The sequence below is a fragment of the Nannobrachium achirus genome (assembly GCF_963921795.1).
Source record: "Nannobrachium achirus genome assembly, chromosome: 5".
In the NCBI taxonomy this organism is placed as follows: Eukaryota; Metazoa; Chordata; class Actinopteri; order Myctophiformes; family Myctophidae; genus Nannobrachium; species Nannobrachium achirus.
This window is the reverse complement of record NC_137814.1, coordinates 57,691,521-57,714,020: the sequence shown is the minus strand read 5'-3', so window position 1 is coordinate 57,714,020 and position 22,500 is coordinate 57,691,521. Positions and strand designations below refer to the sequence as shown.

Sequence of the window (22,500 nt, the reverse complement as noted above, 5' to 3'; positions counted from 1 at the left end):
CATGTCCGTCAGAGAGGGGGAACGGCTGGAGGCTGAATGTGAGGGGCCCTGCTGGGGGGGTTTACTTATTTATATCCATAATAATAGATTTGCTAAATAGTTACTATATCGATTTTAAATCATTGAATCGAATCGTATCGTATCGCCATGAATGAACCAATATTATCCTGTCCATGTATCGTATCGTCAACCATGTATCGTGATGCCTATCGTATCGTTGTTAAAATGTATCGTTACATCCCTATTCAATATGTATTTGAGTAAAAGTACAAAAGTATTTGAATCAAAATATAGGCTACAATTCCAAAGTAAAAGTACTCATGGCGAGTCGTTGTTGTTTTTTTTTCTTTTTTAATCTACAAGCTCACAACGCATCATTAGATCTGCTATTGTTGAACACACCAGCTATGCAATAACAATAGTCAGTGAAATCTGAAATAGTCTAAACTCTAAATCTGCAAAGTATGCTATTTGCCTATAACAGGGGTCTTCTATAACACCCTAGGGGGTGCTCAGAGTTACTACTGGGGGTCTTCCAAATCTTCCAATCTTTTTTGATATTAACAACTTGAACCTTAGTGTACATATTCTGAGAACTTTAGCCAAAAATAGCAGATCTACAAGCTCACGTCTCGCACTGTGAGGCGTTGTGAGCTTGTAGATCGGCTATTTTCGGCAAAGAGGTTTGGTGTAGAGGGGAAAAAGAGCAGACTAAGTACAGAGTAAAAGGTCAAGTTTATTAGGTAATGACGGCTCAAGTGGTTAATATCTGAAAACATAAATTGCCATGAATCCAAAATACATAAAGTGATTGTGCTGTCAAACGATGTGGAATCTATGAAAAGGTTGTGGGGGTCCCTGCTTCATCTCTCTCTCAACTAAGGGGTCCTTGGCCTGAAAACGTTGAAGACCCCTGGCCTATAAGATATGGAGGAGTACAAGTGTACTGTATAATTGTATTGAAAAATGGACATACAACATTATATTCAAGTAAAGTAAAAGTACCTCTTCATTTTAACTTTCCGCCACTGGGGAGGTACGGTTAGAAGGGACGGGCTGAAAGCGAGGGGCCGCGGCCCCCCTCCTGCTGTGTGTGTGTGTGTGTGTGTGTGTGTGTGTGTGTGTGTGTGTGTGTGTGTGTGTGTGTGTGTGTGTGTGTGTGTGTGTGTGTGTGTGTGTGTGTGTGTGTGTGTGTGTGTGTGCGTGCTCGTGCGCACGGTGGGGGGATACATAGAGGGTTAGAGGTGACGGGCACTCATGGGACCGGCGGTGATGAATGGCTACGCGTGCTGTGTGTGCGCGTGTGTGTGCCCTGTGTGCGAGTCATTTCGGGGTATAATTAACACTAAGGAAGATTAATGAGAAATCTGGACGCTTTATATCCGTATTGTTATGCTAATGTTGGACTTATGTAGCCAGTATTGCATGCTTAGTGTAGTTAATGGTCTGTATATACTGTTATTACACACTCACAGCGCTGCATACAGTATATCTCTGTTGTTGGGCCGAAACCTCCTAACTCCAAGATGTTCATTTTCGGGAAAATGAGCTCAAGTGGAGTTTGGTTTTGACCAAAGGGCTTTTTACTACTTTTCATTGGTTCAATATTGTTTTAACCAACACACAGACGTAAAGGGTGTTCAATAGCACATATTTATGAAAAAAGAAAGAGATGGCCTTTTTCTGCTGTTTTCACTACTTTTGTGCGACTGCCTTGTATGATTTGCGAAATAACTTACAAATTTGGAGATACGAGATTTCCACCCGACAACGACGATATACTAGTGTTGTTGCTGCTCTTATACCACCATTATTACTGGGGTTGGTGTGGGCCAGACAAGAGCGGCCCGCGGGCCGCCTATTGGGGAACCCTGCTATTATGTGTTAAAAAGGATTTACAATTGACATCCATTTCATTTTTCCAGAGTGACCGCTTCCAGTCGGGCACTGCCGCGGACTACTACCCCGGCCGGTCCAAGGCCGCGGGCGGGGGTCAGATCAAGTCCCCCGTCGTGGCGCCCTCTCTCCGGGACAGAGCCGGTCCTCTGGGGGAGGAGGAGGGGGCCGAGGGGGACCTGCTGGTGGCCGCCCTGAGGCAGTACCTCCTGGGGCAGCTGGACCCCCAGCGAGGAGGAGGGGCCGCGAAGAAGACCCCGGAGGTCCGGGGCGGCAGACCGCTCTATTCAGAGGACAGTCCCGCCAACAGAGAGGCGCTGAGGGTTCAGACTGTCCCGGCGAGTCGAGGTCCCTCCGCCAGGCAGCCGCTCTCTCCTGTGGACGGTAATGTTTAATTTGTCATTTTAGAGGTATTCAAAAGTTGTTTAATTGTCACTTTAGAAATGTGAATATACCCTCTATACAATTAAACTTTATGTTGGTTTGTTTACTGTCGAGTGACAAAACAATGTTCTACATTAAGTTAATCATCTGGCGACCCCATAAAATTATTGGGGGACCCGCATGGGGGTGCTGACCCACAGGTTGAGAATCACTGCTTTGCAGTGTTCGAGCGGCGCGATTACATACAGCGTGAATGCAAAGACGAGACGACGCGCAAACCGAAAACGATTGGATACAAATGCTTCTTATTAAAGAATACGGAGGATACGGGTAATTATAGTAGGACGTACCGTATTTAGACGTATTTAGACTTTGTGTACAGATGTGCCATTTCAAAGACTTGACACGTTCTGTCATATATTATTGTCTTATGTTTTTGTTATTTTTTATGAACTTCTTTTACTTCGAAATGTAAATCTACCTATGAAGGTGGATTCTGCTTTTCAATGGGAATCGAGTGGTTTCTTGCCATTTGCGGGTTTCTGCAAAAATACGCTCCATTCTCCATAAAAATTAGAAAGGAAAAACAGGGAAGGAAACCTGTGGAAAAAAATGCATTTGAAGGAAATTTTCAGGAAAAGAGCAGTAAATAGTGAAGAGTTGAAACTGTAGCTGTAAGCGTCAACCCTGAACCAGATACGTTTCGGGGCTAATCCAGACAATGGTTCAGAATGTTACCGGGGTGAATAACCTCCTCCTCCTCCTCCTTACAGAGCGGTTCATCCAGACTGTGGTGCAGAACGTGGGCAGAAAGCATGTGAACATGGAGGACATGACGGCCCACGACCTGGACCAGCTGTCCAGCCTCATCGCTGACGCCCTGCAGGTAGGGAGGGATGGATGGATGGATGGATGGATGGATGGATGGGTCCCCACAATCCTTTCTGAAATTGAGACCGTAGGTCGCATTTAGTATGAAAATCCGAAGATCATGTCCGTGCGTCACGCCTCCATATATGTGCCAAGACATCTCCATATATGGAGCTGGCCAATACCTCTACATCTGCATCTAAAAATGTGTCCACGACCCATAAATGGATTCCCGACCCAGTGTTTGGGAACCAGTGCTCTAATGAATTAGATTTCCCAGCCCTAAAAATAGGCTGCATACAGTATAGAAATAACCCTCCCCGTCCCTCGGTGCAGGTGGTGGAAAAGGAGCAGACCAGACCTCGATCCAGAAACCTGGAAGAGGAGGAAGAGGAGGAGGAGGAGAAGGAGGAGAAGGAGGAGAAGGAGGAGGTGCTGAGAGAGGAGCAGGAGGAGGTGAAGAGCGCTCCCACAGCCAACACAGAGGAGCCACAGCTTCAAGGTATAACACACGTTGTTCTATAGCAGGGTTCCCCAATAGGGCGGCCCGCGGGCCATTTGCGGCCCGCGGGGGGCTACTTACTGTCTGGCCCGCACCAACCCCAGTAATAATGGTGGTATAAGAGCAGCAACAACACAAGTATATCGCCGTTGTCGTGTGGAAATCTCGTATCTCCAAATGTGTTAGTTCTTTCGCAAATCATACAAGGCCGTCGCGGAAAAGTAGTGAAAACAGCAGATCTGCAAGCACACAACGCCTCGCACTAGATCCGAAGGGCCGACTACATCTCCTGACATGAAGTAGTTCTGTTCGGACAGTAAGTCACATACATATTTAAACGATTTTATTTAACTATCATCATCAATATTTAACAAAAAACATGGTTTAATTTGTCTCCGGAGATATCAGAATGTATCCAATATATCGTCGTTGTCGGGTGGAAACCTCGTATCTCCAAGTTTCAAATGTGTACGTTCTTTCGCAAAGTAAAGCCCTGCTTCATCATACAAGGCCGTCGCACAAAAGTGGTGAAAACAGCCGATCTACAAGCACACAACGCCTCGCACCGCTTTCACTAGTTTAGTTCATTTTTAAAATGATAAATACAAAACTAACAGTCTTGGACATACAAGGTTTCCACCTGACAACGATGATATGTAAATAATATGTGACTGAATTGTTTGTTCTCTCTTTATATCTTGCCATCTCTCTCTCTCTCTCTGTCCTGTCTGTCCCTCTCTCTCTCTCTCTCTCTCTCTCTCTCCCCCAACAGAGCGCCACACAGACGCCGCTGAGCATCTAAACTCTGAGGATAAGGTAAGAAGACCTCCATCGGCAGACTCTTGACCTTCCGCGGCGGATAAACGGTTCAAAAACATTGACGCGTCACAAAGCCCGCTCGCACCATGAATAAACCCTTGGTGGAGGATTGACGAGCACTCCAGAAAAACAGTTTTCAAAAGAATTGCGGGGTTGTTTGAAAGATGGCAGGCGCGTTTCATGTGGGCTCTCTCTCTCTCTCTGTCCAGCCCGTCTGGACTTCTGAAGGGCCCAGAACAGAAGAGGGCTAAACTCACTCTTAGGACAAAGACCTTCAGACGTTTCATCATATTGCAGCATATTGTGAAAGTTTTGTTGATTTTTACACTTTTGTTTATATAGAACAAAGGTTCTCAATGTCGGTCCAGGGACCCCCAAGGGTCCTTAAAAGTGGGTGTGTCACGAAAAAAAAGGTAAATCTTTGGCAGTTTTTGGCTAAACTTGATGACATCACAGCGCGCCCGCACTGCACCATAGAGTTATAATGTACTGTACCTACAATGTACATTGTCTTCCCATCGCCCACAGGGTCATATTCACAGCCCACAGAAAGCAACTTCCTCTGCTCGCACAAGGCTACTAGTCTAGCACTAAAGCTAAAGACACGAAAATGTATATAAATCTGTGCATATAAAAATTATATTTCCACACAAATCTGGTTGTTACATTCCCATTGTTCATGAGAATATGTTTGTTTGTGTTTATTTGTTGAAATGGCGGGGATGTTGCATCTCGAAAAACGAAAAATGTATTCATTCATCAGCCTCTGCTAGGTTTTTCAGTGTTTTTACCCTATTTTTGCCCGGCAATGGATGACGTAATTTCCCGTTGTATTCTGGGATTTCATTTCTCCTGGAATAACACCTTTGAATCATAGACATTTATTCCATGGGAGGTTAAGCCGTTTTTAAAAATAGATCTTTGTTACATGGAAGGTTAGCCATTTTAAATATATACTGCGTTGTTGCTACATTGATGCTTAGACAAGACTAACAATTATCTGTGTTCCCAGCAGCGCTAGAACAATGGGTAACATCATTATATTTAGGCAGGAGCACTATTGTTCAACACAATAATTATTCCGGGTGCACTTATTTAGATTTAGTTAGAGGGTGATTTGATAAAAAAGAAGAAAAAAAAAAAAGAAAAACTAAATGTTATTTAGACATATTATAAAATAATTTGCTTCTAGGATGTGTATAATAAAAGTATAGTATGTCCAAAACTTAATTGTTATTATTGTGAAATAATCATTAAAATAACATTGTCCGGTCCAAAATCGAAGTGAATAGAACACGCCATGTTGTGAGCTTGTAGATCTACTATTTTCACTGTTTGAAATGGGGTGTGGAGGTTAATTCATAATTTACTTTTACACTTCCTACTGTAGAAATGTAGTGTAGTTGTTAAATGTACAACATTTGTCTTTGAAATGATGTAGTCATAAGCGTAGAAAAAAGGAAAAGACAAATAGTCAACAAATATATATATTTTTTTTATCATTTTATTACCAGTAGTGAGAAATCAGGGGTGGAGGTTGTGGTTTGGCAGCCAAGGAGTGTGTGTGCAAAGTTTGGCATGGATAGGGCCAACGGTGCCGGAGATAAGAGTAGGGCCAAAAGTGTGACGTGACGTGACGGACAGACGGAGGGACTGACTGATGGAGGGACTGACAGACAGCCGGTGGTTCATAGTAACTTGCGACCTAACGGTCGCAATTAACTCTCTAACCTCTTTTGTTACCTAAATAGCAGATATACAAGCTTGTAGATCTGCTATTTAAAAAAAGAAGAAAAAAAAAGACTATATATATATATATACATCCTAACAGGTTTCTGAAATACCTATGTTGTCAGTTGTGCTAAAACATTTTCATTTCAAGGACCCCCAAAATTATATGTATTTTGCCATGGACCCCCATCTCAAAATATTTAGTTCCAGGGACCCCCCAGAAGCAAAATTTGAGTTACAAACGTTCGCTTTAAAAATACATATATTCAAAGATTTGCACAACTTTTCAAAAATAGCAGATCTACACGCTCGCAGCGCGGCACTCGGTGCCGCGCTGTGAGCTTGTAGATCTGCTATTTTTCAATAGCTAAAGTATAAATAATTCCAGGCCTAAATGGGTTAACTGTCCAACCTCTTGTGTTCCTCGTGTCTCAGACTCAAAGTGGCAACCTGTTCAGCAAGCTCCTCGCGTACCTGGACAAGACCTCGTTCACCGTCGCCCCCAGCGACGACGTCCCCGCAAACCACCAGGACGCGGTCCTCCCCGCCGCCACCACCAGAGGGCGCACCGTGGGCCTGGAGAACGTGCGCAGTCGGACCAGTGGGGGCGGGGCGGAGGTGACGGTGCAGAAGAAAGACGGCAGCCAGCAGGCACGTGCACACAGACATAGACATCAAAGGGGGCTCGAGCCCCTGCCCTTTTATCAGTCTGTAAAAAGTATCCTCTCCAGACCATTAATGCAGTTTTTACTATGGTGAAAGAAACGCAAATGCCCCATCTTTCCATGCCATACCTGAAGGCAGCATTCAAGAGAATTGCCTTGTCCAAACTCTCCTGAACTAGAATGCAGCGTCTTATGTTGAAACTAAAAATACTGTTCCCACTAAACAGTGTGGGCTCGCATGTAACACCATGTATGGGCACAAAGATCTACCCTTTGGCTGCACCTCATTGGCTAAGGGCACTGCCTTTGTACTGTCGGTACAAAGGCAGTGTCTTATGTCATTTTGAGGAGAACTTGACTGATAGATAAATAATGAAGATAACATACGTGTTTGCCCTCTCTGTGTAGAAATCCATGTTGTTATGCCACATCTCCATCTTTTCATTGATTATGCTTAGTTCAGTGTCGTATCAAGCAGAGAAAATAGCCGGCCTCGGTCTGCTATTTTCAATATTTTCACCAAAAGGTCCTTTTAGAAAAGTCAGCCCCTGCCTCTCTAACATTCTCTGCACGTCCCTGCCACCGAGCAGCAGACGGTGGAGGAGGTATCGGAGGTGCGGGGCTGGATCAAGGAGGTGGCGCCCCCTCCTGCAGCGGTGGTGTACGCGCAGCCGCAGCCCCCGGTCAGGAAGACTGTAGCGCACGTCCCCGAGCTGCAGCTGGACGTCCAGAGCGATGACGACCTCTTCGGATACGTCATCACCGACACCGAGTAAGCACCATTGTTCACTCGTTTTGATTTAGTTTTAGTCTTTCTAGGCCAGCAAACTTTTTTGTCTCAGGGCACCCCATAAATATTTTTTTTAATCCGAGGCACCCCTACATTATAATTTTCACTCCCAGCACCTTATATTTATAGCATATCGTCGTTGTCGGGTGGAAACCTTGTATGTCCAAAACCGTTCGTTTTGTATTTATCATCTATAAAATGTACTAAACTAGTGAGAACAGCCGATCTACAAGCACACAACGCCTCGTATCGCGAGGTGTTGTGTGCGACAGTCTTGTATGATGAAGCAGGGCCTTGCTTTACCAAAAGACGTACACATTTGAAACTTGGAGATACGAGGTTTCTGCCTGACAGTGACGATATTTTAGTGATTATGTTTTGAGGAAAACGTTGAGATAATAGCCATTTTGTTTAGAACTGACTGAAGGTAACTTTGTACTTCAAGTTTAAAATGATACTAAGGCTCTGACGAAAATGTAAACTTCAAGCTTCAAAAGCAACACAGCCGTACCGGGTGGGATTATGGGGATTGTGCGTGAAATAAGTTTTGAGCGTGGCGTAAAGATAGACTTTTTTTTTTTTGTCCTGAGGCTAACATGGTGAAAGAAAGAAAGAAAGAAAGAAAGAAAGAAAGAAAGAAAGAAACACGCACGCACCAATCTCCGTCTCGCTTTCAAAGCTGTTTCCGTATAGAACCCACGGAGGGCCCGAGGTTTGTGTCATCTCTTGCCGCCAGGGCGATAAAAACCTCGTATCTCCATAGCTCAACTCGTGTTTTTGTGAATTAACTCCCTACTCCATCACGCAAGAGTGTCGCACAAAAGCACTGAAAATAGCCGATCTGTCACAGCGCGGTGAGCTCGTAGATCGGCTATTTTCAGTATTTTAACCCTGAAAGACTTGGAACGCACCCGAGTCACGTTAGATTTTAACCACTTTAACCGTTATTTTATGCTTTAAACTATTGAAAAATAGCAGATATACAAGCTCACAGCGAGCTTGTAGATCTGCTATTTTTGAAAAATCGTAAAAATGTGTCTTTGAATATCTTTGACCCGATCTTTGACCCGACTTCTAAATCCTTCTTCTAAATCAGTGGTGCTCAAACTTTTTCATGTCAAGGACCCCCAAAACGAAATGGATTTGGCCGCAGACCTCCCATCTCAAAATATGTTGTTCCAGGGACCCCCAAGAAGCAGATTTTTGAGTTACAAAACTTTGCTTTGAAAAATATATATTGAAAAACTTGCACACATTTTCACGATAAAAAAAAAATACAGATCTACAAGCTTGCAGCGCGGCACTTTAAAAAAAAATAATGATAAAAATGGAATGGTTCTGGACATACAAGGTTTCCACCTCGACAGCCTCGAGATGGAAATATCTCCCCTCTCTCTCCAGACCTCTGGCTTTTTTGATTCTCGCTCTGTGTGTCTCTCTGTTGTCTCTCTGCCGTCAGGGGATACAGAGAGAGAGATGCAATTTCTCATCGCTCACATAACAGGGCCGGAACGGTACATAACAGGGCCAGGGAACGGTATTGACGCTCAGCCATCTTGTGTCTGGAAATACCCCGCAGGCCCCGGCCGCGCTGAAAATAAGACACCAACGCGCGCCCATTGTTCCTCCTCCTCGTCGTGATTCACACGCAAGGGGAGAGCGGTTTCATTTATCCCCGCGAAGGTTATTCCGAGAGCATTTATTCTTTTTGTTTTGTTCTGCTCTGGGGTTCTTTTTTTGTTCTTTGTTGGAGCATTTACTTTCATGCTGTTGCTTTGGTTACTCTTTCTTTGTGACAGGGGGAGAGATGGTTAGCTCGTTGTAACACATCGATGTTGACGTCACACTGAGATTGTATTGCGTACCATCGCTGTGGAAAGGATAAATAAAGAACCTGAGCTCTGGTTGTTATTTAGACACATGTTCTTAATACTTTTCATTGGTTCAATATGTCTATAATAACACACAGTCAGACTAAAACACTTTACATTTATTTTATTTTTGTTTTTATGGTGTATCACCTTTAACTTCCTCTCCTCTCCTCTCCTCTCCTCTCCTCTCCTCTCCTCTCCTCTCCTCTCCTCCACAGTGGTCTGCAGACAGATGAGGGGGTCCACCTGATGGAGATCCTGACCCGTAGAGCAGGCATCCCCATGACGGACGTGGCCGAACTCTCGTACGTACACACAACATCTCATGTCCCCTCGGTTTGGCCTTGTGCCCCTCCAAAACGTGGCATGCCCTGAGGCCAGGCACGTGCACACATAGACAGCAAAGGGGGCTTGAGCCCCTGCCCTTTTATCCGTCTGTAAAAAGTGCCCTCTCCAGACCATGACTGCAGTTTTCGCTATGGTGAAAGAATGCAAATGCCCCTCTTTCCATGCCATACTTGAAGGCAGCATTCAAGAGAATTGCCTTGTCCAAACTCTCCTGAACTTGAATGCAGCATCTTATGTTGAAAGAATTCGATATTTCTACCAAAAGGCCCTTTTAATAATGTCAGCCCCTGCCTCTCTAACATTCTCTGCACGTCCCTGCCTGAGGTCACAGTGGCCTTACTGCCCCAGCTGACTGTACCACTTTCTCCTCTCTTTCTCTTTCTTGTCAATATGTAGACACCAGTGTCTTTTGTTGAGTCCCCCTTTTTAAACCAATCCTGTATCTTTTGATTTGTGAGCATGGGTCAAATTGTAAATACCAATTTATTTATTTCACAGCAGATGGTCTACATATTAATTAATTGTTTCAATGGACTAAAACCTTGTTTTATTTGATGGCCTTCCTGCCCTGGCATTTGGCCTTTGTGCCCTCAAACTATGGCCAATTAAGTGGCCTTGCCCCTAAAATGACGAAATTCTAGGCCTGGTCATGACAGCACATTACACATCACAGTAGGACTGTTGTGATGACCAGTGTTATTGTAACAGATTACATTTTTGGTGTAATGGAGTAACCTAACGAGTTAGTTTGGCAATTTTAGTAGTTTTGTTATAGTTACCTTTTCCAAAAAAGAAAAGAAAAAAAAAAAAAAGAATGTTGTTACTTATGAACATTAATACCTAGGCTATACATTCTATACATTATACATTCTACAGTAGCCTAGGTAGGTTAGGCAGGGGTCGTTAATTTTGACCCCCCCTCCCAAGGAGGATTTTAGGGGAGGGTGATGCTATTTTAATTTGAGTCTCGGGGAGGGTCATGCGATTTTGAATTAAAAATAGTCCGGGTTTTTATAGCCCTATATATATTTTACTACAGCGTTCCTTTCAATAATACTTTTATTTAATTAAGGAACACTGAAGTAAAATACAATAGTCAATGATACCCCCCTCTGCTTTCTCTTCAATGGTACAGCCGAGCTATCACTGACGTGCTTCACAGTGCGCAACTTCAGTCTCTCAATCAGTGCTTGAATGAACACGGAGGGGAGAGACCCTCTAAAAAGTCTGTACACGACCAGATTTCAAGATTAATTAATCGGATCGTATGAGCATTTACACTACACAAACGTCTTGAAGATTATTGGGTTGTGTCCTGCTGTGCAAGAGTCGCAAGGCGCTGGTTTGGAGCGCTCGGCTACAATGTGCTGCAGAGACTCCTCTGCAGTTTGGTGGGATTTATGGCAGATTTGAAGTGAGACCGAGCCATGGATCTGGCTGACTTAAAAGCACCGTTTAATCACTATACTCAGTCAGTAGTCAGTGGAGTAGCAAGGAGATGTTGAATTGGGGGGAGGGGAGTCCCCCCCCCCCCCCCCCAAAATGAACGGTTCTCTACTGCGGGAACCGGATCCCATCGTTCACTTCAAAGAGTCGTTCAAAAGATTCGATTCGTTCACGAACGTCCCACCTCCATGCGCTTCCTAATGCTGCGTTCTGGTGAACATTAACCCGTTCATGCCGGTGGACGGCTTGTTATGGATTTCTATAATTATTGCATAAAAATATACTTGAGAAAAGAAAGGTTTGAGCAGTGTTCAAACACAATCAATATTTATTCATCAAAGGAGCTCCTGAGCAGACAGCAACTACACTCAATGGGCATAGCAACTCTCCACACTCCCGAGCACAGGTTATACACGCCCTCTTTATACACTTCAGAGGGGACTTAAAATAAAAAAGAGTCAAGTTAACAAACATCCTTTTAAGGCTTTCAGTCAGGAATACTTTAGACAGATCATGACATTCTGGTAACAGGTGAAAGAGTGACTCACACAACAGTTGTTCTCAAACCTAGGAATAAACACCCTGACATGACTAAACTAAATTACATGACCTTCTGACTACCTTCAAGAAGAAACAAAGATTACATTTCATAAAATTCTATAACAGGCTCACCAAGACACCAGCAGCCCACACGATTTACAAGCCCATAACTTTGCTTGTAGATCGGCGGTGTTTGACTCGCGTTACCGTCGTACGTCGAAGTATAAAGCAAACTTAATGAGACATGAAAAGCAACATAACTAGGTGAGTTCTGATCAGAAACACTCGTGGTTTGTTTTGTATGATACAGGATTAAGAATGCTGGCTTTCCTAGGCTACATTTGATACCAATACTTGTTATTTGGACTTCTACTTGTAACAGAGTATTTCTACATTGCAGTAGGCCTATTGATTGATACTGCAGTAAAGAATGTGATTGTTTTTCCACCACTGAGTAAAAGTTAAGCCATAAGGTGATAGTCATGGCTTTGAGGGTTCATCTTCTGCCATTGTCTCAGGTTATGAAGGCCAGTTTTGTATTGTATTTACAAAAGAAAAGCATTCCAATGAATGTCATCATCATGTATTTATCAGATTGCAGTAATACAATTAATTGGGGGTTATACAGTGAGACCTTAGGCTTGGTATATGTTTGCTTGAGTTTAGTTTATTTATTTTTTTATAGCGTGGCTAGCGATCCCCCTAGAAAATAAATGACCAACCGCCACTGGTGTGTGTGTGTGTGTGTGTGTGTGTGTGTGTGTGTGTGTGTGTGTGTGTGTGTGTGTGTGTGTGTGTGTGTGTGTGTGTGTGTGTGTGTGTGTGTGTGTGTGTGTGTGTGTGTGTGTGTGTGTGTGTGTGTGTGTGTCACTCTCTCAAAGAGCAAAAAGAGAGGGAGAGAGCACACGCTAGAGATGTTTGCATCTGTCCAAAAGCAAAAAGGTCTCATCTGTCTCACAGTGCACTCTACCTTCTTCATTAAGATGTTAAACTTGGTCACACATAGGTTTGAGTGATTAGGCTACTTTGTTTGATGTGAAAACATTGTGATGGATAAAGACCTAGATGTTACCTTGTGTGTTGGATTCAGTCAATTTGAAGAAAAGTAAATAATCCAGCGTTTCATTTGAGGTGAGGACAATAAGAAAGCACAGTTTTCATTCACTGCTTGGCAAGATCCATTCTATAGCCTATTATGTCATTTTATCGTTCAGACCAGCTGACTGGAGTGAGAGCTTAATTGAAATGACCTACATTGCGCAGTGAACTGGAATTATATAATTAATTATTTGTCAATTACAATTATTTTGTATGATTAATCGTCTCGACAGCCCTAACTATAAGTTAAGGTTTTAGGCATAATTTTACTGTGGTAAATGTCATGTTGTTAGGGGAGGGTCAATCTTTTTTGTTTTAATGCCTGGGGAGGGTCATTGATTTTTCCCCCAATTGAGAGGGAGGGCCATGGCATTTTATATCAGGGCTTATGCAATTTCTCCAGTAACACCCCTCAATAAAAAACGACCCCTCCCTTACCACTTTCGTTGGAAAAGTTAACTAATGAGTAACTTTTCTCAGTGGCTAAGGCACGTAACGGATTATATCTTTTAATGGCAATAACGCTGTGACTTAACAAGTCACAATATTCAACACTGGTCATGACAACACATACATCTCACTACAGTAGGACTGTTGTCATGACAACACCTTACACATTACAGTGTCCACACAGCCACACACACACACACACAATGACATACAGGCTGGCAGGTGTGAGAGTGCACGGCTTGAGTGGCTGGTGTAGGAGCTGTATGTGTGTGTGTGTGTGTGTGTGTGTGTGTGTGTGTGTGTGTGTGTGTGTGCATTTGGGGGGGCCTTCCGTTTGTGAGCTGCGCAAATGTGCACACACACACGCACGCACGCACGCACGCACGCACGCACGCACACACCAGCGCAATCACTCAGTGTTTTATGCACTCACTACCTCTGTGGGTTGTTACTGTTCTCTCTCTAATGCACCTTTTGTCTTTCTGTCTGAGAGAGAGAGAGAGAGAGAGAGAGAGAGAGAGAGAGAGAGAGGGAGAGGGAGAGGGAGAGAGAGGTTTCATTAAACAAATCCTTTCATATTATTAAGATGCCCCCTTGGCTTAGCGGTCCAGGCGCATGCCACATATAGGCTCTGATGGCTCTGACAAAACAGAAAGTGAGAGACAGACAGTGTAGGAGAGACGGTACTTGAACATAACGTCCAGAACAAGATGAAGTGTGTCTGTCTTTGTGCCGGCTGAGTGTTGCCGGCACACGCACACGCGCACGCACGCACACACACACACACACGCGCGCACGTGCACGCGCACACGCACACGCACACGCACACACCACCTGAGACTTTCTAGGAGAGCAGAGGAGCAGACGAGAGGTGGAGAGGAGAACGGAACAGCGAAGGAGAGCAGAGCATCTCCATAATGATTAACATTGTTGTCGGGTGGAAACCTTGTATGTCCAAAACTGTTCGTTTTGCATTTATCATTTAAAAAATGATCCAAACTAGTGAAAACAGCCGATCTACAAGCACACAACGCCTGACAGTGACAATATATTTAAAATAGTGAAAATAGCAGACAGAGAGAGAGACAGAGAGAGAGAGAGAGAGAGAGAGAGAGAGAGAGAGAGAGAGAAAGAGAAAGAGAAAGAGAGAGAGAGAGAGAGAGAGGGAGAGCTATGAAGTACAGATGTGCCGTTTCAACTCTTTGGTATCCACTGCTCTTTTCCTGAAGATTTCCTGCAAATTAATTTTTTCCACAGGTTTCTATCCCAGTTTTGCCTTTCAAATTTTTTATGGTGAATGGAGCGTATTTTTGCACAAACTCGCAAATAGCAAGAAACCACAACATTCCCACTGAAAGCAGAATCCACCTTCATAGGTAGATTTAAACTTTGAAGTCAGAGAAGGTCATAAAAATAGCAAAAATAGCTGATCTACAAGCTCAATGTTCTGCAAATCCCCTGAAAATCTACTGTCTTGCCAATGGCAGGACTTGTGAAGTTTTGAAATGACACATCTGTATAGCATTGATAGAAACGTTGGAGAAAAGCAATAGTTTCCATTCCTTCTACACACGATCTTCTTTTATTTTGAATAGTCGATTTTTTTGACCACTTTTTCACCCCAGTTTGGTTGTGTTGAATTCCTCTTCCACCCAGAGGTGTCAATTGGGTATGGCAAGCTATGGCAGCTGCCTTACCTTGGCTACAGGGGGAAATAATAAAATGTACTTTTCATCGTGCCTGTCGCTAAGGTATGGCAACATGACTGGTGTCTTGCACGCGCACAAGGGCACGCGTGCAAGACACCAGTCATGTTGCCATACCTTAGCTTTTTCTGAACTGACGCCACTGCTTCCACCACTGCTGTTTTACCCTACTGGCTCACCTGCCAGTGAGGAGCCTCCACCGGGAGGATGCTCCATCCGTCCGTCCGTCCGTCCGTCCGTCCGTCCGTCCGTCCGTCCGTCCGTCCGTCCGTCCGTCCCCCGTTCAATATGCCTTGCCGACAGGTGCCGCCCCAAGCCCATAGGAGTCACTAGTGCAGTAGTCACGCGTCCACTTTATTTATTTTTTAGGTCTTGAGCTAAAAGGCTTAGGAACCACGGCTCTACATGTATTGTGTTGATGGAGGTGATGTAATGTCTGACTGAGCCGTCCTGTCACACACTCGCCACCAGAGGGGGACAGTGGTCCTGGACCTGAGCTATTAGGAGAGGCTGATGTTAAACCTAATACTGAGATATTATGGAACATCACAGACTGATGGGTTGGACAAAGCACCGTGATTAATACATGTGAATTATGACTTCCTCCTTCTCATTATGTTACATGTCTAACCCTCACAGCGCGACATGTCTATTATCCACTGACATAATGACTCTGTCATGAACTGTCTTTAGACGGACAGACAGACATAAAGACAGACAGACAGACAGACAGACAGACAGACAGACAGACAGACAGACAGACAGACAGACAGACAGACAGACAGACAGACAGACAATGATGGATGGATGGATGGATGGATGGATGGATCCATCAAGATCTTAGAGCAGGGGTCTTCAACAGCCCTTAGAGGGTCCTCGAGAGTTACTACAGGGGGTCCTCAAAATCTTTGTGTGATAGAAACATATTTTTTCCTTTTTTATATTAACCACTTGAATCCTATAGCGTCCGTCCATCCATATTCTGAGACGTTTGGTGTAGAGGGGAAAAAGAGTAGACTGTACAGAGTGAAAGGTCAAGTTTATTAAGTATTGACGGTTCAAGTGGTTAAATATCTGAAAACACAAATTGACATGAATCCAAAATACTGATTTTGCTGTCAAACAATGAAAATATATAATGGAATACATGATAAGGTTGTGGGGGTCCCTGCTTCATCTCTCTCTCAACTAAGGGGTCCTTGGCCTGAAAACTTTGAAGACCCCTGTTTTAGAGGATCTAAGTGGAAACATATTCTTGTTCAGCTTCCTTTAGACAATGTAGCTGCATAAATGCGAATAGTAATTGGAAAGAAAAAGTGACAGAAAAACTATGGGAAAGAAAGTAATAATGAAAGTAATCTGTAGTTTTATACTAATAATACGTTCCTGACTAGAACACACGATTCCAACTTTGTTCTTTTACAACAAGGGTTCATATTTTAGATTGTAATTAGAGAAAAGAAAAAGTGAGGGTTAAAATGGTTTCATTTGCTTTGTTCTATTGTTTTATCGCGTTTACCGTGCTAAAATGTGGGGCATGCGTACGCATGGGGGCATGCATACAAGTGGCTAAATTTGTCTTTTTAGACACAATAAGCCAGCAGTTTCTTTATTGCTATTTACAGTAACACTTCTAGCCCCCATAAGTCACATCCAACCATGAAAGGTTGCGTTGTATCTTGGGAATGGGCTTATCTGTGTAAAATTGACATATTTAGCCACTTGTACGCATGCCCCCAACCACTGAATAAAGAATCCCTAAAACAATAGAAAGAAGTAAATGAAATAATTTTAACACTCATCTTTTATATTCTTTAATTACAATCTAAAATATGAACCTTGTTGTAAAAAACTAAAGTTGTCCTTTAAGCCGGTCGATTTGACATAAGGCTTGTGTGTGTGTGCCGCCAAAACTGTGGGAGGAGTAGCGTGCGAAACTTAAGCATTTACTTGGCAATTAATACAAAAAATATATCATTATAAAATATGATATAAATTAATCCACATGACATATCGCATAGCAAAATGGAAGCGCTAGGATTAAACACTTTAAAACTCTCCCAGCCATTTACAATAGGCTTGTGCGCCTATACTGCCAGGAATTTTATTAATTTCCAAGTTAGCTTTAATCTAACCCAACAGGGATCATATTGTTGTTGAATGTAGTACTAGTACTATCCACTAGAGTGTGCCCAACGATAATCTCCTAGAGTCTGGACTAGCGAGTGGACAGCAGTAGACCCATAATGGCGGCGCCCATTGGCGGCCATTATGTCTCCCGGTCCGCCGAACGGGAGCTATAAAACACGATCCGAACGTCGTGCGCACGCCATTTACACTCGTTTTTGCTCTTGAGTGACCAATCTGTCAGTCCAGCCATTTTTTTCCGAATGAAAATCGGTCTAAAAATGGTAAAGTTTGATAAGAAAAACGTCAACATTCAATGCTGTAAAAAGGCCCATTCTATGTTATGGCCGAACGACTTCCGGGTTACGTCATCGATGATGTCACTTCCTTCGAATATGTAACTTTAGACTAAAATTAAGCTAGAAAGGTCATTTATAGCTCAAAAAATGTCAAAAAAATACCAAAATGATCAGAAAATGATCCCCAAGGCGACGTTGGGCGATCTGGCTGCCTCACCCTCCTCAAAATGGCGACGTTTGGCGATTTGGCTGTGAACTAGTTAATACAAGATTTTTCAAAACTGTTCAGAAATAGCAGATGCCCGAGCGTTGCAAGCTTGTAAATCTTGCTATTTTGAATATCCAGCGCTAAAATCCAAAATTATGCGGATGATTTCCGGGTTTTTACAGCGTCCAAAATGACGCTAGAATTGAAAGCTTAACGTCAAGACGAAAAAATAAAAATAAAATCCTACTATAACAACCTTGCTTCAAAGTCAACATGGCCATCATTCCTTTTTCTCTCCTAGTTTATTTTCTTTCCCTTATACCCTCCCCCCCCCCTCCCCCAGGCCTTGGGTGGCAGGCAGGGGACAGATGGATGTGTGATCAAGTCCAGAGCAGGGGCGTCAATTGGGTATGGCAGGGGTACGCAGCTGCCATACCCTGGGTCCAGGGGGGGAGAATACAAGTTACTTTAAAATATAAATCCATGAATGTCTCTTTGTCTATCTGTGCTGGTTATGTTGTTAAATTACATTCAAATAACTACAAAATGCAACATTTAACAAGGTGTTATAATGATATTCTCCACACTTTTATTCTCCCCATCTTGACAGAATAGTATATTCTCAGGTTCCGCAGGTCAGTTGCACAGGTGCAATTCATTATTGTTAATTGTGGCACGTTTACTATATTATGCCAAGTTTAGCTGCATTGGACAACTGTTCCAGACTGCCATATCAAGCCCAAGAAACAATAGAAATGTTGGGGGAAAAAAATAGAATGTACTTCTTAAAATAAATGTATCATGTTGCTAAGGTATGGCAACATGACTGGTGTCTTGCACCAGTCATGTTGCCATACCTTAGCTTTTTCTGAACTGGCACCACTGGTCCAGAGTGAGTGATTTATTCCATCAAACAGAAGTAGCCCCACTCTTTTTCTTCCACGTCCTGATGTGTCACTCTGTTGATGCAGGTGACAAATAATGTTCTTGTGTGTTTACCTGGGGGCCCCGGTGACAGCATGAGAGATGACGGCATCCTCCTAAAATAATAATATAAAATACAAATGTTTGCATTCTATAAAGGCAGGGGGAGTCTTAATTTGCAGTTTAGAAGCTTGCAACGTAAACTAATGACACTAATCTTATTTTGGGGAATTTAGGGAAAAAAGTAGTGTATTGTTTTTACACAAAAAAAGATTTGCGTTTTGAACGTACCAGTGTTGATTTTCGTCGACTGAAACTCTGACGAAAAATGTTTGTCGACTGCGTTTTTTTCATTGATGAAAACTAAATAAAAAGTAAGCTCTAATGACTAGAACTAAGACTAAATATATTGACAATTTCGTCAACAAAATAAAAACTAGACTAAAACGTTAGGGAGGGACTAGTAAAGAGAGTCATTTTATGTTTGGTTGCTCTCAGGTGTTGCGTTGTGAGCTTGTAGATCTGCTATTTTCAGCACACATATTTTCAGCACACAACCAAGTGTAAAATCAGTCAATACGATGCCATCAAGGCCTGCCAAAATACATTTCAGTTGACTAAATCAACTGTAGATTTAGTTGCCTAAAATCTTATGATATTTAGTCGACTAAAATTAGTCTAAAACTAAAACTTATTATGACAAAAAGTAAAATACATTTTATTCAAAAGACTATGACTAAAACTAAATCAAAATTTGCATCACTAAACCATAGGTTTGGGGGTCCGTTTTTAGCCCGAGGAATGTTTTTCGTGCAAAACAAATGCTTGGAATGGATTCAGAATCATGAAAAAACCCTAGTTAGACTTAGACCCCTCACATACTACTTAAAGAAGATCTTTTTTTTCCTGTATAGTAAGTGAAGGGACCCAAACTTGAACCCCCTGAATTCACCTTGAATAAAATGGAACATTTTTAACATGTTTTTTTTGGATGACTCTAAGGATCATAAAAAACCTTGAACCATTACTATTGCAATTTATTTTGTGTCAGGCCCTTTTTTTGCTTAGATTGACTGGCCTATGAAGGCTGTACGCTCTGCTTGGTGAATGTCATGACAGTTTCTGCTTACAGAATAGGGCCTATATGCACCAGAGAGTGACTTTATTTACACGTTATTGACGGCCAGATTAATGAATCGGTCCCAAAATGTCTTTCAGTTCTACTGGATCTCTTCTCCACTAGTCCCTCCATAACATTTTGGTTTTTTATTTGTTGATGAAATTGTCTGTATATTTAGTCTTGAGTCATCGTAGCTTAGTTTTGATTTCGTTTTCATCAGTGGAAAAAGGTAGTCGAATCAGGGGTGTAGTTGTCCCGATTTAAAATGAATCAAACACGGAACTGAAAGATGATTGTCCGCTAGTTGCGCTGTTCTGGCACCAGAAGCAACATGTTCTCCATAGGATTCCATTCTATTCCCCCGAACTTTTACGTTTGATTTTCTTACCTTAATTAATAAACATTGTCATAAATACTTTATGGTTCCTGTCGCTAGTTTAAAGCCTCGTTTCAATCACCATGACATGCGTTTTGTGAAAATATGGTCCAATTTATGTTATATTTGATGTTAAAGCAGGGTATGCTGTAGGAGGGGCTTGTGATCATAGGCTTGTGATGATTCTTCTTCTTGTGCTTTATTTTTGGCAAGCTCAAGACAATGTCCCACGTATCCCTGTGGTTGCACGTGACCGTTGGCAGCCAATAGCATTCAAGATGGTATCATTTCTACCAATGAACGTTGATTTCTACAACGTCCAAAAACACAAAAAAGGCTTCATTTACGCAGCATAGAAACCAGTGGCTTTCCACCGACCACCGTCCATATTTTTTTACAGTCTATGAGTCGAACGAAATCAACACTGCACTGGCGTAGACCACCGTCAACAGCCCTCCAACGTTTTCCCAGCATGCTCTTCAGTGCTGGCGGCCATAATGTAACGCAGCGTTTGGGTTGAAGAGGTTCTAGCTGGCGTTGGCAGTGAGGATTGTGAGGGTTCTCTGGGGAGTGCTGTGTGTGTGTGTGTATTGCTGCTAAAGCCCTTTTCAACAGCTATACACACAGCCCCCGTTTAATGAGCTCTCTCTCTCTGTGTGTCTGTCTGCCTCGCTCTGTCTGTCTTTCTTTCTGTCTCTCACTCAGAGGCAGGGGCGTCACAAGGGGGGGGGGGGGGGGGGGGGGGGAGTGGGACTGAGTTACTAGGGGCCAAGGTGGAGGGGCCCTAGTAACTTTAGCTATTGAAAAAATAGCAGATATACAAGCTCACAGCGCGGCACCGAGTGCCGCGCTGCGAGCATGTAGATCTGCTATTTTTGAAAAGTCGTGAAAATGTGTGAAAATCTTTGAATAAATGTATTTTTTAAGCGAACATTTGTTACGCAAATTTTGCTTCTGGGGGGTCCCTGGAACTAAATATTTTGAGATGGGGGTCCGTGGCCATATACATATCATCTTGGGGGTCCTTGACATGAAAATGTTTGCGCACCACTGACATGGAAACATAGGTTTCTTGCACGCATCTTCACGATTTTTGAAAAATAGCAGATAATACAAGCTCGCAGCGCGGCACTCGGTGCCGCGCTGTGAGCTTGTATATCTGCTATTTTTCCATAGTTAAATTCATGGGGGGCCCGCAGTGAATCCTTGTACCCAGGGCCCAGAATGTGGTGTGACGCCCCTGCTCAGAGGTACATGCGAGGTTATGCGGTAATGCTAAAAGCCCTGAGGGCTTGTTTCCGTTTACAGTGAAGTGACAATTTAAGGACTTATAAGAAACCAAAAACAATTACAGTATTTTCTGGACTATAAGGCGCACCTGACTATAAGGCGCACTGTCAATGAATGGTCTATTTTCAAACTGTTTTCATATGTAAGGCGCACCTGACTATAAGGCGCACATAATAGACGCTACCGTTGCGTTATGCATCCAACAGATGGAGCTGTGCTAAAGGGAATGTCAATGTCAATGAATGATCCATATATAAGGCGCACTGGACTATAAGGCGCACTGTAGTTTTTTGAGAAAATTAAAGGCTTTTAAGTGCGCCTTATAGTCCGTAAAATACGGTACTACATCAAAAGTAGTCAACAAACTATGCAATACCGGTCAAACATTGGCAAGATTGTCGGATAACAAAAGAGACAACAATTGTGAAGATCTGCTATGTTCACAATCTGTAGAACCGAGTTAAACACTTATCAGGGAGGGGGGGTCCCTAGTTCAAATATGATTATTTTTTTTGGGGGGGGGGGGGGGGTCACGGCCTGAGAAGGTTGAGAACCACTATCTTACCTGACACGAGGATCTGAATGGATCCACCTCCTACCACTGCACCTTTACAGTACAGCCTACCAATTACATCTATTGCACCCTTCAACAGGGGGTCCTCAGAGTTACTACAGGTAATCTTTGTGTGATAGAAACCTTTTTTTTTCTCTCCTTTTTTATATTAACCACTTGAACCCTAGCTTCCATATTCGGACGACTTTAGCCAAAAATAGCAGATCCACAAGCTCACAATGCCTCGCTTGATTGTCTTGGTGTAGCATTATTCTGTGCGTCTCTCATCTCTGTCAGTCGTTCACAATGTAAAATACATTATTTCTCTCTCTCTGTGTGTGTGTGTGTGTGTGTGTGTGTGTGTGTGTGTGTGTGTGTGTGTGTGTGTGTGTGTGTGTGTGTGTGTGTGCGTGTGTGCGTGTGTGTGTAACAGGGTGGTGGGTCCAGCAGTGACCTTCAAGGTGCAGCGCAACTCTCAGAACGTCAG

General features: G+C 43.0%; 1 protein-coding gene across 1 annotated transcript in view; it reads left to right on the top strand.

Moving 5' to 3' along the window:
• The window catches only part of LOC308285211 (receptor-type tyrosine-protein phosphatase N2-like), a gene marked incomplete at both ends in the record, with an annotated part of 322,852 nt that overhangs the window by 53,153 nt on the left and 247,199 nt on the right, over positions 1–22,500 (top strand). The window contains 6 exons of the mRNA XM_080725929.1: positions 1,926–2,280; positions 3,054–3,166; positions 6,638–6,853; positions 7,461–7,639; positions 9,747–9,833; positions 22,447–22,500. The exon at positions 22,447–22,500 is cut by the window's right edge and continues 26 nt beyond it. Of these exons, the coding sequence (XP_080582055.1) occupies positions 1,926–2,280; positions 3,054–3,166; positions 6,638–6,853; positions 7,461–7,639; positions 9,747–9,833; positions 22,447–22,500 (1,004 nt within the window). The remainder of the gene's footprint in view (positions 1–1,925; positions 2,281–3,053; positions 3,167–6,637; positions 6,854–7,460; positions 7,640–9,746; positions 9,834–22,446) is intronic.